The sequence below is a fragment of the Varanus komodoensis genome, unplaced genomic scaffold, assembly GCF_004798865.1.
Source record: "Varanus komodoensis strain SLA01 unplaced genomic scaffold, ASM479886v1 scaffold3, whole genome shotgun sequence".
Taxonomy (NCBI): domain Eukaryota; kingdom Metazoa; phylum Chordata; class Lepidosauria; order Squamata; family Varanidae; genus Varanus; species Varanus komodoensis.
In genome coordinates, this window is record NW_025335761.1 from 2,033,738 (window position 1) to 2,052,156 (window position 18,419).

The 18,419-nt window shown below is 43.8% G+C and overlaps 1 protein-coding gene across 1 annotated transcript in view; it reads left to right on the forward strand.

Annotated features, from left to right (window-relative positions):
* The first annotated feature begins 1,751 nt into the window (after positions 1–1,751).
* ANO1 (anoctamin 1) overlaps positions 1,752–18,419 on the forward strand; it is a 155,601-nt gene continuing 138,933 nt past the window's right edge. Inside the window, exon 1 of the mRNA XM_044436660.1 lies at positions 1,752–2,222. Coding sequence (XP_044292595.1) covers positions 2,177–2,222 — 46 coding nt within the window. The 5' untranslated portion in view covers positions 1,752–2,176. The remainder of the gene's footprint in view (positions 2,223–18,419) is intronic.

Sequence of the window (18,419 nt, forward strand, 5' to 3'; positions counted from 1 at the left end):
TGCAAAGACACCCATGGTGGTTTCAAAAGATATAAAGGTATTTTTATATATACCCTTCTTGACCTGGGTTGTAACAAAACTAGAATGGTGCTAACCTGCTGCTTTTGGCAGCTAAAGTTTAACTCCTCTGCAAACACTCATATCCAGAAGCAGAGCACTCTCATCTGAATACAGTTCAGATGCAAACTACAGTGATGTTTATTCCCTTTCCACAAACTCCTTGTTGTGTTGTGTGCATGGATATATACCCTTGTATTTACTATAAACATTTCCAATCCAAATGGTGTCATCAGAATGGCATATAAGCTGGCCAGACAGAAGAAGAAACTCAGTGGTGGTAGTTGCTTAGAAGCGCTTCCATCTACAACTAGTGTTTGGATACCAATTTTTTAAGGGGCTCACCAACCAAATGTGGAAGCTGTCAGTGGCGGCGAGCCCTGCTGGGCCCCAGGAGCCCTTACATTCACCTATGTATGCCAAGTGCTGGTGCTAGGCCTGTTCAAACATGACCAAATATATTCAATGCCAGAAACCAGAAAGAAAATGCCTGTGGCAAGGGCTGAAGTTAAATACGATAAGGGATGGTGACTAATACTTCTAGAAGAGGGACCAGATCTGGGGCTGTTTCAAGTTTGCTGCCTGAGGTAAAGGACAAGAGGGTGGTCCCTCTGCACGCGAAGTGCAGAAGCTGACTGGACTGGCAGTTGAATCTTATGTCAGCATTCATGTTGGGATGGCACCCTTCACCATACCTGAGGCAACAGGCTAGTTCAGGGAGTCCAAAAGAGGTTGTGCTGTACCTGCTCTCCAGCATAAAGGCACACCTGGAGTGCTCATGAAGACTAGTCAGGAGGAAACTTCTACCCGTCGCTTGCCTAGCACCTATAACTTCACTCTGCCTAACAGTAGGGCCAGCTCTGAGCAGAATATATGGTCTGAGGTAAGAATAGTAATTTAATAAGGCAGTGATCAGGAAAAAATATGCTGATGTTCTCTTCAGAGTTCACCCCAGAGATCTGAGTGCACCTAATGTGGTACTGAGGGACACCTGCTTCTCACCCCAGCCTGTTTCCAGGATTTTGGTATCATAAGGGGCTCCTGCAGGGGTGAGCTCGGACTCTCCTCCATTGTACATGTCAAGTACTGACAGGAATTGCTTGCACAGGGTGGGTGATCGGTTTTCTTGGGCGCACATAAAAGCTGCCCCGCTCGTCGCGTATCTTTAGAGTAAGAAAAAAAGGCCCTGCCTGGTCCGGGCCCTCCTCACAACCTCGCCGCGAAAAGTCTGCCCTGCAGGGCCGCCGAGGCGAAGTGACGCACGCGAGGGCAAGCAAAGGCGTCGTCCAGCGCCGCTCCAGCTTAGGGGGTATTGGCCGGGGAAAGTCCGTCGAGGCTGAAAAACTGAAAGCTGCCCTCCCCGCGCGGCACATAAGTCTTGCGCAAGGAGTCCACAACGCTTGCACTCGGCGGGCGTCCTGTAAGCGCGCGGCTGGCGACCATGCGGAGGAGGAAGGCGGGAGTCCAACAGCGGCAGCGGCAACAGCAGTTCCCACCTCGCTTTGCCGCTGCTCCCCTTCCCTGCCGGCAGGAGTCACGTGGAGGGCTGGCTCTTCCCCGCCGCCTTTGGGCTCAGCAGCAGCAGCAGCAGCAGGGAGAGCCCGGCTGGGAGCTCGGCGGCGGCGCTCTTTTAAAGTCAGTTCCTTTCTCCGCCTCTCTTGCCCTGCAGGGAGTTCCTCCAACCCCGGGGTCAGCATCAGTTTCAAATCTCCGGTGCGCCAGGCAGAAGGCTGCGCCCGCGTGCGTGTGCGCCCGCCTGTGCAAACAGCCGCGTCTCGCTCTGCTCGCGGGGCGGGACGCGTCATCCGTGACTGCCGACCCGCACCCACTCCGGACCCCCGAGCTCTGCTCCCGTGGCAAAAACTGCCTTCGGTGGATGGAAGCCTTAGCATCGCGAAACGGGACGTGCGGGGCGATCGGGAAGTAACAGCTCCTGCTCACAAGAATGCTCGCTGCCTGACAAGAAGCTATTGCAGCAGGAGTTGGTTGCCTCCGTGGATGAAACTCCTCTGGGGAGACAGAAATTGAGAGAGAGACAGAGAGAGAAAGCATAGATCCCCGCGAGTGCTTCTTGCTCGACCCCAACTTTTCAGCTCAGCCTCCCAGCCTTGGCTAAGAGATGGATCAGGATGGCATTGATCTTCACAGAATTCCCCGCGAGTCGTGTAAGTGTTGTGTAGTTCTAAGGGGAAGGAGGGATGCGCAGAAGCTTTGGAGCTTGGACTCCGGGGGTGCTATCCTGAGTCCAAAACGATTTTCTTCTGCTGCTTTCTTAATTCCTTCTGGGGAACAAGTTACTCAAGCTCTCCCTCTGTTCCCGTCAAATAGAAAAGATGGTAATCATACACGAAAAATGATGGTGCGCCTTCCAAAGATAATAATGCCTTCTTAAGCATAACTGTCCGGTTAGGATACGAGCACGAGTTTCCTTTAACTTTAAAATAAATGTACGGATCCTAATGAAGCTGATCTTTATTAATACAACAGCACTTCAGAAGAAACAATGTTTTCATAGAAATGTGCCTATACGTGCTACATGCAGATTAAATTTGAAATAGCAAAGAGAAAATTGAGTCAATGTTATAATTGGCAATAATACATACTGGGGTTACTCATCTGGTATTGCCACAGTACTGACTTTTCTAATTAACACAGAGTTCAATTCTTAGTGTTTCAGGTATTGTTTAATGTTTAGGGAGGTGTGTTCCAACTGTCCTTCGACTTTATTCCCTCTTTGTGTGTGTAACATAGCCTAGAACAGAAGCCAAACAGCAGTTTTGTGAAATTTATCACTAATACCAAGAATAGGATACCTGATAAAATCCAGACTGGTAATTTGTTAAAGATGTAACTACTATAATAATTTCATAAATTTAATAAGAATGTGGAATATTAAAATCTAGCTAAATGAACCTGGGAAGTGTCTAATGTTAAAAGCCAGAAGGTTAAAAAAAGAAAATTGGGAAGTTATTCTAAGATGTCCTTAGAAACAACTTAATTGGCGTATCTGATACGTCTATGTTTCTGATGCACGTTTTTGCATGTATTTTTTAAAATATAGTCTCATGGCTGGACAACAGATGACATAACCAGTGTCCACTGTGTGGTTCCCTTAGTCTTTTACTTTCAAGGGAGTTAACAGAACTGAGCTGTTAAGCTGGGACATGCTGAAATACAGAACTGTCCAGCTGAACTGTATACAAATGAAGTAAATTTAGAATGGCACAGTTTATAAATTCCATGCTTTGTAATCAAGATGCCAAATCTGACTGTTTGCTTCTAAAAATAGGACGGGGAGCCCTTTTCTTTACTCCCTTCATTAAAATTCCCATGAAGTACCAGTATGCTGATGTTGCTTGTTAAAACAGCAGTTATGGAGCTAGAGTTCGGCCCATGTCTAAAGGTAACACTGCATGCTCATCAGATATCTCACCAGCCACAGTGTCTCATTCTGGGGCAAGGCAGAAAAGAGACTTATGAGAATTAGGAGAATTAACCTGTCAGGAATCAGCTATGTTTCACACCCAAACATTGTTTTTTTCTGGATATTAAGTATCCTCTGCAGTCTTATTATGATCAGTAGGATAGAGGGGTACCACTTAGGTTCATCCCAAAATTTGTCTTGAGGAAAATCTTTTAAATCAAATAATCTCAGCTCTAGCACATGACATAGGTTATCAGAGGGGGCTGATCAATCTGAGGGTTTTGGTGTATAAATGTACTAAACAGCAAAAGCATGTTGAAATTTATCCATGAGTGTTCTACATAACAGACTGATAAACTATGGGAAAACTTCAAGCAGTAAATAAGAGGAATTTATTTTTTTCATTTTTATCTGGTAAAATTAAGGGCCAGTGGCAACAGACAGCTTCCAATGTGACTTTTACATTTTTCTCTCTGGCGCATTTATATATCTGTTTCTAGACCCACAAATCTATAGATCCACAAATAATCCTCTCAGCCATGTGCCATGCATATTCTTATTTCAGTATGAAATGAGCTCTACAGATTGTCATTTCTTCCAATATGTACCAAATATTTTTGCAGTCACACACACAACTACACAGTCCTAGTTAATTTGTGGAACATATTGCCATGGGGGGTTATATATAATTTGTGTGCATATTTAAAGGACTCTGTATATTTCTGCAGGATAGTTATATGTTCCTGGCTATTAGCCAAGTATCATAGTATGCATGCTCATTAGTGGAGTGTCCTTAAATCTTAGACTGCTAGAGGTCAAGTTCATAATTCAACAATAGAACACAGTTTATTCACTTCTGGACTGTGCTTTTTATGGTCACTCAGAGACAGATGACTGGATCTGCAGCTAGGATGAACCACTATGGTTTTCTCTTTATCACAGAAAGATTCTGAATAACATATTGTTATTACTACAGTACTTGAACTGCACAGGGGTCTTTGATGCCTTCCTTTTTGTCATGTGTCCCCTTAGCTGCTGCTTTTAAACACCTATAGGTAAAGCATCTATATCGTCTGCTTTACCTTCATAACGCATGAATTTACTGGACAAACAGGATCCAAGTAAAAGGGAGAATTTTTGCTCATTCAAGATAAAATTTTTTTTAAAAGACAACCCTGTCTCTGATTTTGCAGTAATACTATGACTATCCTTGACTCTAGTGAGATTTAACCCCAATACCAAGAGAGAGGAGTTTGTAGTCCTCAAGATGGTTTTGGACTTTAAAGCTCATCATTCCCAATCATTGGCATGCTGGCTGGGACTAGTGGAAGCCAGTGATACCTGGAGTCATAGGTTCTGCAGCCCTGCCCAATATCATCCCCATTCTGCCTTCTAGGAGACAGATTCTGAAACATGCACGGCCTCGTCGCTTTTAGGCGCCTTGAATGGGCCAGCCTCTAACAGGTGCTGGAGAGAGCTCTTTTCCCTTTACCACAGTCCAGGGATGGGAGAAGTGGCATCTGCTGGAACTGTTCGAAGCTGCTTAGGTTTCCTAAAGGCACAGCAACACCCTTTTGGAATACCGTTACTCTGTGCCTCTGAGTCATTGGAATTCTCTTTCATGAGTTTGTGGTTTCAATTAGGGAAAGGGCAAATGAGATGTCTGCTTGCCTCCCTGTCATAATCCTTCCAACTCATAGGCATGTTACCATGTGGAGGGAAACATTACTGATCTTTCCAGCACTAGCTTATGTTGATTCCCCTTCTGTTTCCCAGCAAGAAATGTGTACAGGTGTGAAACACCAGTTGGGGGCAGCCCAGAGTCAGCTTTGAAAAGGGTAACGTTAAGAAGCGCGGGTTTTGTTTGACTGTCTGCCCAGTCAGGATGTGAAGGTTGGTGTCCCAGCGTGATCAATCCAAGACAAGTTTGATGGGTGGCGGGAAACAGGCGGTATGGGGGGTATATGCTGCTCTGACCTGCTCACTGCTTTTGCAGATATACAACTCCATGGTAGAGAAGCTGGCCTTGTTTGGTAGAGCTGTTGTCAGACTCAGTCAAACTGCTATCCTTATAACAGGCAAGCTGCACATGGAGGGAGGGCCTATAAATTGCTCTTCCAAGGATGTGAGAACACAGTCTGGTATCCAGTGTAAGGCCCACAGGTGGAAAAGCAGCTCTCCTGTCACACATGGGGACTGGCAAGGGTGTGACATGACCAGAGCAGATGGGGCTGAATACCTGAGTCAGGCTGTAGCTTCAGCCATATGCCTTTGCTAAGTCCGCTGACTCAGTTTTAAATGCCTAGACTGGTGAACTCCAAACATCAGAGGTGATAATTTAACTATAATTGTATAATTGTTTATCCTGAAATGCATGATCCTTTGTGAGCCAGTGAGGTATAGTGGTTAAGAGTTTGGGACTGGGACTCAAGATCTGGGTTCTAAGTCCCCTCTCAAACACGGAGCTCACTGGATGACTTTGGGTCAGTCACAGACTCTCAGCCCAACCTACCTCACAGGGTTGTTGTGAGGATAGAATTGCAAAGAAGAGAATTATGTAAGCTGCTTCCTTGAAAGTAAAAAAAAGGCAGGATATAAATAAATTATCTACAGGGCTGAACTGTTATGTTATATTAAATGTGCAGTTAGCATTTTCATCCTCTGCAAATAAATAAATAATAATAATAGTAATAATAATAATAGCCGTGTGTATGGGGCGGGGGGACTTTGGCTAGAAGTGGAGGGAGGCTAACCCTTTCTCTCAGCACCACAGCCCTGATGGAAGTTGCCCTTTTTGTGCAGCTGCTGACAGTTGCTGGGGCAACATAGAAACACAGAAACTGAGTGAGTCAGAATGGGTCTCCTGGGCCATCTAGTCTGACCCCCGGCTCTAGCCAGCTCCTCTCATGACATGCCAACCAGGCACATTAGTGGTTTCTGTTATTCCCACTTCCTATAGGTGGGCTGCTTCTAGTTGACCACTGTGGGAACAAAATGCTAGACTAGGTTAGCCTTTGATGTGATTGGGCACATCTCTTTTATGTTCTTTTTTGCCCTGTGAAGGAGGCTGCTCTTGATGCCAACAGCAACTTTCTTTCCATAGCAAACTACTGCTTTGGAAAGGGGATTTTAATCAGAACTGGAGAACTGGGGGAAAGTTATACTTTTCTCACTGCACCCCGGTTCTGATCAAGATAATTCTATAGTTCCCTTAAAAACAAACAAATCAAATACAGATCATGCATTTATTGTTCTGTTTGGCCTATGGAGTATTGTGTTATGGTCTCATAACTTTCTTTTTGTTCATTTGAAACACTAATATACATTTATTTTAGAAAATCAGGGACAGCATACTTTCCAACATCTTACAGATGAAAATAGGAAAGCTTGAGTATGGTTATAGTGCCTTGCAGAAGTATTCAAACTGCCCTTGACTTTTCCATACTTTGTTGTCTTACAACTTGGAACTGAAATTGTTTTAATTGATATTGTTACCGCTTGATATATACAAGATACTCAACACTGTGAAATGAAGGTGAAAATAGTTTTCCAGTCTGATCTCAGATTAAATGCACCTGTGTCTGGAATGCCCCAGAGTTTTTTGGGGCGCATATCTAAACAAACAGCATCCTGAAGACCAAGGAGCTATTAAATAAATAGTTGTACAGATGCACCAATCAGGTGTTATTAAAAAAAATCTGAAACAATGAACTATGGTACCAAATGGCAAGAATATGGCTTAAGTGTAAGTTGTACAGAAGCACCAATCAGGTGTTTATCAGAAATGGAACTTTCTGGCCTTGTGCAAAACTACCAACAGTGTCCATTTCTCTGAGAACACCATCTCCAGGCTGAATCACGGAGGTGGCAGCACCATTTTGTGGGGATGCATTTCCTTGGCCAGGACTGAGGGTAAGATGGATGCAGCCAAATACAGGGCCATTCTAGTGGAAAGAGCTGAGCTCAAGGTGAATATTTAGACAGTTTTTCTTGTTGTTTACTTAACTTTTGTGCCTTAATAAAATATTTGCACCTTCATGGAGCTGAGTCTCTGGTGCACATCAAGTGATAACTGTGCCAATTAAATCCAATTCCATTCCAGGTTGTAAGAGAGCAAAATGTCAAAGGTGGCGGTGGGTGAATACTTTTGCAAAGCAGTGTATAACATTCCCATCAAGAGATTCCCCAATCAAGAGCTATCCCCAACTCTTATTGAGTACCTCACATACTTATCCATGAGCCATAATTTACTTTACAATAGACTGCATTACAGTGGAAACCAGAGATGGAACAGAACAGAAAGGATGTGTATTTTACTTGTTGTTCTTGTTTGAGTTATAGCTAATCTATACCATCAGCAGCATTTACTGTCTGGATTGGTGGTTTTTAGTTGTGGAAGAGGAGAAAGCAATGCACTGATTATTTTGTTGTTGTTATTCATGTATGCATTTACATAATCAGCCCCCGATCCCCAACACATATGCATGTACAGAAGTATGCACACAAATTTTTATTTCTAGAAAATCAGTGAGGGCAATTCACATTCATAAAGTTTTCAAAGGCACCCTGAACATGCTTCAAAAGACGAACTAGGGCTGATGACTGAAGTGGGAGCAGGCAACAAAAACAGAGTCTGGCTTTTGTAAATAGGGATAATAGGTATATATGAAGTTGAAGTAACTTCTGAGGTTGCTTTCTCTAACCTACATCTGTCACACAATTGTACATCCATTTGTAAAATTGGTACGTCCCCTGTCTTTCCTCTTCCTCCCGAGGTGCCCCTATTTCTCCAGTGTTGTCTAGAAGTTTCTCTAAACCTCCAGAGTATATTTGAGGTTTTGCAGAACTAGCAAAGGGAAGGGGTTTGATTCTGTCAACGCTGTCCATGCAGGTGAAGAATGGAGACCATATATATCTCATAGGTATATGATCACAGGCCTAGAGATGAGCTAGGGAAATTGGGTTGAAACATTTGTTAAAGGATCTATGATGCTGTTGATAGAGGAAGACTCCTTCAGCTCAAGGTGAACATATGAATTTAATGTCTTGCAGTCCTTGAAGGCTTCACATTCATTTTCCTAACTTTCTCTTTAATGGGGTCTTTCCAGGGTAAAAAATTACCCTGCTCTGAATTATAACTTCCAGGGCAGGCCCATAGCTTTATCTTTTTTATTCCATTTCTTCATTTGGTAGCCATTTCCATTGCAAATTAAAGTGATGAAGGATCTCATACTAATAATTAATCAATAGTGACAAGAGACTAATAACCATTTTGATTTAATTAGGCCTCCTTTCCCATCCCTGAAACTGACAGTCACGTACATCATTAATGTTATATATTACTTTGAAATAAGAACCAATTTGTTTATGGAGATTGATGCATGTTCACCATAGCACTACATATAACTTGCTGAGAAAGATTTGCTAGCAGTTCATCCCAATCAAACTTTTAATAGGGCTGTTTACACTGAGGAAGGGTGGGTGACCAGCAGAGCTGGAAAACCAATAGGCCCCCCACATTTAAAATGTTTAAAAAATGTTCCAGAGTATAGGGATTTGATTTTTCCCCTTTTGTTTATTTTTTCAGTTGGGGCAGGTACAGTTCTTTCTCGACTTGGGCATGCCTTAAAAATATGAATATATTTAAGTTACTGAGGAATTTGAAAAAAAAAATCCTATCCCATTTATCACTTTTTGCAAAAAGTCATGCCTGTAATTACACTCTTTGTGAAGATATCATCTTCCCCAATAAAAACACAAACAGGTGAGAGAATTAATTACTAAAATGAAAGCATGGGAGAGAAATATGCTTTTTGTTTTCTAAGATTCAGAGATGCATTGAACATTTTAAGAAAATTAGTGCTTTGGGACTTAGTCTAGCTGGGAAAATATGAAATGTCCACCACATTCACTTTTATTGGTCTTCAGAAACTGACCTTCAGGAAAGAAACAAAATTTGAGAGGAAATGACTAAGGGCTATCAAAGGCTTTTATTTTCAATTGGCATCACAAGAAGTACATGTATTTAATACTGTTGTGAAGTGTATTTAATACTATTGTGAAGTGTTAAAGTGCATTTAATGAACATTTTACTTTCCTCTTTCAAACCGTGCCCCGTGTTTGGTCTTCTGCCTTAGCCCTTTAAAATTGTTTGAATTTGATGTGAAATTCTCTGCAACGTGTATTACTTTCTGTGGAATAATCATTCAAATATGCATGCCCATCCAGTCTGTCTCAACTTGCCATGCATAAGTGGGTACTACTAGTGGCAGATCGGGGCCATTGTCTTGCCATATAGCACTGATGCACAGAGCGCCCAGCAGCAATGTGACGATTCAGGAGCATAAGCAAGAGTGCATGGTCAGTGGGGGTTATTTCATGCTCTGCTCATGCCATTTAGAGAGAGGGCATTATTGCCTCACAGCGATGGCCACATGTGATTGGCTACATGATGCAGCTCTCTCATCAGGGTCAGTGTGTGTTCCTTGACTGGCTGGTATGGTGGTCAAATAAGTCTTTTCAAATAAAAAAGGCAACCACAAAACAGCACTGAAGCAGCAATAGATTGTACGGCGCACACAAGGGTGTCAAATACGTTGAAAACTGGACCTTCCCCTCTGGAAAGAGCTACTTTCCCAGTGGAAAATCAAAGCTCCCGAAATTTCAATAACAACTTCGAATAAAACAATGGCAACCTTTTTGTATTACTATCCTAATTATTTATCCAAATTAGTACAATCCTACTAATTTTTGTACTGTGATCCTAATTTTCAATATATTAAATCTATTCTGGATAAATAGCTTACAAATACACTTATAAACTCAAAGAGAGAAGAGAGAGAATATAACTGCTGCATTTTTTAAAAAAAACCCACTTCTTGAGTCTGTGTGTTTTGAAAGATGAGGAAGTTCTGGGTAGCATCAATGATGGGTATCTAGAGAGCCCTTTCAAATACATACACAAACAATTTAATTTAGCATCCCTTAATATAAGATATTTTGATGGCCCCATGGGAATTTTGGTGGACAAAAGTCCCATGCACAGATGTGGGAGCCGTCACCAGCGATCTGGGAAAAAGAAACTCTGGCTTTGCAGTTACTGCATGTTGACTTTAAATAACATTTCCCTGCTTCATGATGTTTTAGATGAACTAACAGAGGAAACCTTTTACCTATGTTAAGAGGCTTAAACAGTTTGAGCAAGAGCTTTCCTACACATTCTGACATAGCACGTGCTCTGGTCTTCTTTTGACTATATTTCTGCATACTGCAGGTGGCAGACTGCATGTTGCTACACACCCTTGCAAGGAAAATTAGCATGTTAGGGAGATGATCCTTTTTTACCCGTCTCTCTGTAGGGGACCTCTTCTGTTGTAAGGCAGTGGCACGGGGGGCAAGCATTCAAACCTTCCTTTCTATACCCAGATTCTAAAGTGGCACGCCCCAATTTTTCTGAACATGCATTCTGGCCTTAAGTCTATATGCGATGAAAATGTTCTTTGCTCGTCATGAACATTTAATTCTAACAGTATGATTCATATGATGCTCAATCTGAGTACGCTAAAATTGGACTGAAATCGTTGCATCAGTTCTTGTGAATGCTCCTCTGACCCACAAGTGCTAGTCATTTTTAGGTGTTATCATTTCAGCTCCCCATTTCTTTAGTGCATGAATGAATATTATATCAGACTTGCAGAAACATGATACTAACCCACTTAGAATATACAGAAAATGGAACACAGTGGTGAATATTAGTTACATATAGTACAGTAGGAACCTAAAAATGAATTGAATGTGAACATTCCTTTTTTCCTGTGGAAGGAATCTTCCTTCATTTAAAGAGCCCTTTCATCAAAAGCTAGCTTCTTCTGTCATAAGAAGGGAGCCAATAGAGTTCACTAATACAAGATAGACAGAATATTTGAAAGAAGTTCCTGGATTCATACTTAAAGAAGACAGAAGAATAGAGTTAACCAGAAAGATGTAGGTCTGGTGGCTGTAATTCAAGTTTCCAAGTTCTCATATGGAAAACCACTTCCACAGGATGATGTACCATCCCATGGGAGTGGTGTTTGATCCTTTGCCTTTTCCTGTAGGGCTTAAATATTCAGAATATAGTTAAGGATGGAATAAAATTGCTGCAGTAAATTATTTATCTTATGTCATTCTGGGGTTCTTTCTGGCTTTGTGAATGTGTACTTCTATTTATCTTAAGTCCCTGGGCAGAAACTTTTACATAGGTATTTTCAATGGTTCTTGAAAAAAAATCAGCAGTGGAGTTGCGTAGGGGAGTGAAAGTCCTGGCAATTTTTAATGACTTATTTTTTCTTGTAACACTCCTTTAGATACTAATTAGACTCTGCTGTTAACCTTCAAGGAAGACAGGACAGAGCATAGGCCATTCCAGTGCAATACGATCAGAAAGCTAGATTCAAAAAGGGAGGAGAACAAGCATTCATTCGTGTGGTGGTGACTTGAAAGGTCTGTGCAATCTTTGCTTTGTTGCCTCAGATTAACATGGCCAACATGTGCAGCAAGTGCAAGCTGGTTGCCATGTTGGAAGAAAAAATGAGAGTACTGGAGTAGTGAGTGTCCACTGTCAAAGGACTAAGAGGAGATGAAGAGGTCTTAGAGCAGTGGAACTACAAAAGCAAATTGAAGTAGCTAGAAGGGCAACAGCTAACAGAGTCCAAACAGGAGAATCCTGATGCAAGGGTAAATGAAGTAGAGAAAAGGGTGACAGGATTATGCAAACCAGAAGACACAGCATCTGTGGAAGCAGTGAAACTACAGAACTCTTTTCAGGTCCTTAAGGGTGAAACTGGAGGGCAACTACAGCCTGTACAACAAGGATGCAGGCAAAGGCTGCAGTTCAAGGTGCAATGATACCAAGGCCTTCAACAAGAAGGAAAGAAGACTAATAGTCGTGGAGGACTCATTGGTGCACGAGATGGAAACCCATGCATGTCAGAAAGGCCCATGAACTCACCAGGAATGCTTTTTCCCTGAAAGATGGATTACAGATATGAGTGAAGGGTTGTCAATGCTCGTAAAGCCCACTAAGATGTGTCCCTTCTTATCCATGTGGGCAGAAACGATAATGCCACATGCAGCTTTGAAGAAATCACATCAATCTTTGACACTTCAGAGGTGGTGTCGGAGTGAGAGATTTGGATTCTGGGACCATGGGCTACCCTTCCTAAAAGATGGATTTCTGGCAAGGGATGGCCTGTGCCTTACATGGACTGCGAAGAAAGTATTTGGCTGCACCATGAAGAAATTCATCAGGAAGGCTCTTGACTGAATCCTGTGTGGAGGAAAAAGTAAACTTGGAGCTAACTGTGAACAATGGCTTATGCTCCAGAATGCAATGAGCTTTTCCAATAGAGTCCAATAATAATATTCAAAAAATATGTAGGAAGAAAGGTACACTATAAAGCATGTGGTCTACTAATGCCCAGAGTAGAAAGGGAGTGAAGTAGTGCTGTAGGTTGAAGACACATATCTCTGCACAGAAATACAAGAGGATGAGCTTAGTAGCCTCATCAAGAGCACCTAGAATAAAATAAATGGAGCGAAGTATAATATGGTGATCAGAATGGTGGTGATCAGAATCATGGTGGTGATCAGAATCTACTCCAGAATAGACAAGGAGAATACAAAGATGAAACTTCTGAAAGATAAATTTCCAATGTTTTGGGAAGGTGTGATTTAGTAATAATGTGAGGGGCTTGTATTGCTGGTGACTTCCCCCTACAGAAAGTGGAAGAAGGAACTAGATGGTTGGCTATCCTTGACTTGATTCTAACAAACAGGAATGAAGTGGCAAATACAGGAACTCTGAGGGAAAGTGACCATATCATGCATGAATTCTTTATTCTAAAGGAATTAAAATTCAATCATGGCCAAACTTTTAATAAACTCAGAACAGTGATAAGTATGGTCTCTTGACAAATGACTGAGGAAAGATGTCAAACATGGGTTGGAAATTTTTTGAAAAAAGAAATTCTAAAAGCACAATTTCAAACAAATTGAACAAGAAAAAAGGCAGAAGACAACAGAAGACACCCATGTGGCTTCCCAAAAAGCTTAGAAATGAGCTAAAAAACCAAAAGGAGACATGTAGGGAGGCCAGGCAAGTCGGATAGGATAGAGTTATGAGGATGGCCTCAGGAAAGCTAAAGCTGAGAATGAGATGACATTAGAACAGGATGCTAAAAACAATAAAATCCTTCAGATATGTGAATAATAAAAGACAGAGGACAGAAATGGTGGCTCAACTACTCAGTGAGACAAAATTCTAAGATAACAAAGAAAAGGCAGAAGTGCTTGTTTTTGATTTCAACGTTGCCTTCTCCTCAATGAGGGTCTATGGCCTACTTGGGAAGTACAATTTGAAGAAGCAGGATTGCAATTCAAGATTGATAGGGGAATGGTCAAGGAGCACCTCATTACTTTGAATGAGTACAGATCTCTGGGGCTTGATGAACGGCATCCTAAAGTAATATAGGATCTGGCAGAAGAACTCTCACACCCACTGTCATTGGAGGCGAACAAACCCAAGGGCCTGGAAATATGGCCATATGAGGAGAAACTGGAAGAAAGAGGCATGTTTAGGTTTGAGAAGAAAGAGACAGCACTCTTCAAGCACTTGAAAGATTGTCATACAGAGGAGGGCCAGGATCAGTTCTCAGTCATTCCAGAGCACAGGACACAGAATAATGGGCCCAAGTTCTAGGTAGCTAGATTCTGGCTGAACAGGAAAAAAATCCAGATGGTTAAAGCAAATGGAACCAATTACCTAGGGCTCTCCCATGCTGGAGGCATTCATGATGCAGCCAGACAGCCTTCTGTTAAGGAGGTTTTAACTTGAAATCCTATGTTGAGCAGGCTGTTAGTCCCAGTGGCCCTATTGGTCCCTTCTAACTCTTATATTCTATGATTCTATGAATTGGACAGAGAGATAGCTGCCACCTACTATACTTGCAAAAAGGCAGCAATTAGGGTAACTCCTAGGACTGATTATAAACATGAGCCTTCTAGCTAGCATGGTAAAAATGGCTTTTTTACCTAGACTTTAATCACATGAAGATTGTCTTGGGTACCTCTATGCAAATACTGCTGCTGGCATCAGCAATTTTTTAAAAATGAGAAGGTAAACCGCACCTGCGCTTCTGTTTCTTAGTAGTGCATTTTTGGAGCCACAGTTCTCAAAGGAAAAGGTTTAGGTTTAAAGGGAAACATAAGTTCCTTCCTGCTTGCCTTCTTCTCAAAAGACAGTTTAAGATTATAATTAGAAGAAAAATGTTTTTAAAATTTGTCTTCCTGCCAAATATGCACAGGCTGTGTAGGAATTCTGTCCATTGTTTTATGGTCTCATTTTTTCTATTGTGGTTGAATTCACCAATATTGGTTTCTGCATACCTACCCAGAAGTAATTTCCACTGAATTCTGTGGGTTTATTCCAAGGAATGTGGGTGTATCCTTGCAGCCTACATTGTTTATGCTTAACCCCCTTTATAATAAATGAGAAAGATTAGTTGTAACTTGCATGCCATTGATTGCAGTAGAAACTGAGGATGACTAATGTAGTTTGGATCCAAGGCACTGTTTTGTCATTGTAAGCCACTTCAAGCATAGGGTTGAAGGGTTTTTTTCCCCAAGGGGTTGCCTTCCTGATTTTCTGCATGTTTCATTACACAACACAAGGTGGCATTGTGGTATTAGAGTGGAATTTCGGCTTCACAAGAGGCTTCTGTAGTGAAAAATGGCAGCATCTAGGAAAATACTGTGTTATTCTTCTTCTAAAAAGTCTGAAAAACTGGCTGGAAAATACAGGACATGCCCTGGGAAGATGAAAACCTCATGCAAAGTAGCTGCAATCTTCTATGAGTAAAGAAGCACTAGCTCACAATAAATGCCTAATGCAGAAAGACCCAAAATGATTTTACATGCTGAATCAATGAATGAATAACTTACAAAGGAAAGGAAGGCTAAGGCTAATGTCCTTAGCTCTTTTAGCCACTGTGTCACTAGCCTTACCACTAGTGGCTTCCCCAATGCTTGTGGCTTCATTCTTCTGTGCTAGCTTCGAAGGTGGCAAAGCTGGTATTTTCAGATCACACTTATACTACTTTGTGGGTTCATTGCAGAAACTGTGTAATGTGTATTGTACTGCCCTAGTTCAGGGTCATTGCTGCCCTCAAGACTTTTTAGCTCACAACTCTATCCAGCAGAGTTAATGGTGAGGCATTATGCAGGCCAAAACATCTGAAGGGCGACAGCTTGTCCCTGCCTTGTACTAGTTGGTCCCATTCTTTCTGCCCTCTACAGTGTAGATGGATGAGAAGAGGCAGACTAAAAAGGTGCACATGGGCCGAAGGGCAACGGCCAAAGGGCGGTTGCTGCCGTTTGTGGCCGTGCGGGGCTGGGCTGGCGGGGGACTAGGTCGGACTAGGTCGGTGGGTGGAATTTTAATTTTGTATCAGGGGGCGAGATGGGGAGTTTTTTTTTTATTGTTTTAAAGTTTTATTGTATTTTAATTTTGTTTTTATGGAGTCGTCCCTGGCCATGTCGACGCTTGAGTTTCCTGGGGAGCGTGTGGGCGCCGCCATTGGGGTGGTCATGGGCAATGGACGTTAAAGCGGTGGGGGCTTAATGTGTCCGCGTAGAAGGAGGAGGGACAGATGGCTGACACCTGTCTCTCCTTCTGGTTCTGCCCCCAGCCAGAGGCTTCCAGGTAGTCTTGTCAACCGCCCCTCGGGCCTGATGGTGCTGCTGCTTAATGCCAGGTCGGTCCACAATAAATCTTCCCTCATCCATGACTTGATTGTGGATGAGGGGGCCGACCTGGCTTGCATAATGGAGACCTGGGCGGGAGAGGAGGGGAATGTCGCCCTCTCTCAAATGTGCCCGCCAGGGTATCTGGTTCAGCACCGTCCACGCCTGGAGGGGAGGGGAGGGGGGTCGCTTTGGTTTACCCAGCCTCCATCTCCCTCACGGGACTTCCATTCCCTTCGAGGCCAGGGCTGGAGTGCCTCTACTTGGTGTTGGGCAACCGAGACAGCTTGGGGATTCTGTTGGTGTACCGTGCACCCTTCTGCCCAACAGTCTTCCTGCCTGAGTTTACGGAGATCATCTCGGACCTGCTGTTGAGGACCCCCAGGATGTTGGTCCTGGGGGACTTTAATCTCCATGCCGAGACTGGTCTGACCGGGGCGGCTCAGGACCATGGCCTCCATGACGGCCATGGGGCTGTCTCAACATGTCACAGGCCCGACCCATGAACGTGGACACACTCTGGACCTGGTTTTCTCGACGGGGCCAGAAGAGGGTGGTCTGAGGGTGAGGAATTTATGTCTGACACCCCTGTCATGGTCAGATCACTTCCTGGTGAGGTTTGTGCTCGAGAGTGGCTTCTCTCTCTGTAAGGGTGTGGACCCGATTGTGTGGGTCCGCCCCCGGAGCCGGATGGATCCGGACGGATTCCTGAAGGCCCTGGGGGAGTTTCCGGCTGACAAGACTGGTGCTCCTGTTGAGGCTCTGGTTGAACTATGGAATGGGGAGATGACCAGGGCTGTTGACACGATCGCTCCTAAGCGTCCTCTCCCGCTGAGCAGAGCCCACTCTTCCCCTTGGTATACACCTGAATTGCGGGCGATGAAGCAGGCCGGGAGACGGCTAGAGTGTAGGTGGAGGAGATCACGGGATGAATCTGACCGAACACACTTAAGAGCCCATTATCGGGCCTATGCTGTGGCAGTGAGGGCGGCGAAAAAGAAATTCTTTTCCGTTTCCATTGCCTCCTCAAAATGCCGTCCGGCGGAGCTTTTTCGAGTGGTACAAGGCCTGGTCCGTCCTGGCCCTAAGAAAGATCTGGTTCCACCCTCGAAGGCCTGCTGTGATGACTTTGCCAAGCATTTCAGGGAGAAAATTGCTCAGATTCGTCACGAGCTAGACTCTACTAGTGATTCAGAGGTTTCTGGGGCGATACCAATGTCGCCGTCTGGTCCAAAATTAATGGATGAATTTCAGTTATTGCGGCCTGATGATGTGGACAAGGTGCTTGGATGAGTATGTCCCACCACTTGCCTATTGGACCCTTGCCCATCTTGATTAATAAACAACTCGAAGCACGGGATTGGGATCTGGATCTTGGAAGTGGTTAACGCTTCTCTGAGGGAGAGTCAGGTACCTGCCCCTTTAAAGGAAGCGGTAGCCCGACCGGTCCTGAAGAAAACGTCACTGGATCCAGAGATGGCCACTAATTATAGACCAGTGGCCAACATCCCGTTTCTGGGCAAGGTGTTGGAGTGGGTGGTGGCGGGACAACTCCAAGCACTCTTGGATGAAACTGATTATCTGGACCCATTTCAGTCCGGCTTCAGACCCGGGTGCGTTACTGAATCTGCCTTGGTCGCCTGTACGAGGACAGGGGGAGTGCGTCCCTGTTGGTTCTTCTGGACCTCTCAGCGGCTTTCGATACCATCGACCATGGTATCCTTCTGGATAGGCTAGCGGGATTGGGGGTCGGAGGCACTGCTTTGCAGTGGTTCTGCTCCTATCTCAATGACCGATTCCAGAAGGTGGTGCTGGGGGACTATGGCTCTGCATCATGGCAGCTATGCCATGGAGTTCCGCAGGGGTCCATTTTGTCCCCTTTGCTGTTTAACGTCTACATGAAACCGCTGGGTGAGGTCATCAAGAGGTGTGGGCTGCGGAATCATAAGTATGCTGATGATACCAGCTCTACCTCTCGTTCTCCACCAATTCACGTGAGGCAGTGGCTGTGCTGAACTGGTGCCTGGCCGAGGTAGTGGGCTGGATGAGGGCTAATAAACTGAAGTTCAATCCAGACAAGATGGAGGTCCTGTTGGTTGGCAGATCGGGCTTCGGGGAGGGTGAATTGAACCTAGTCCTGAATGGGGTTGCACTCCCT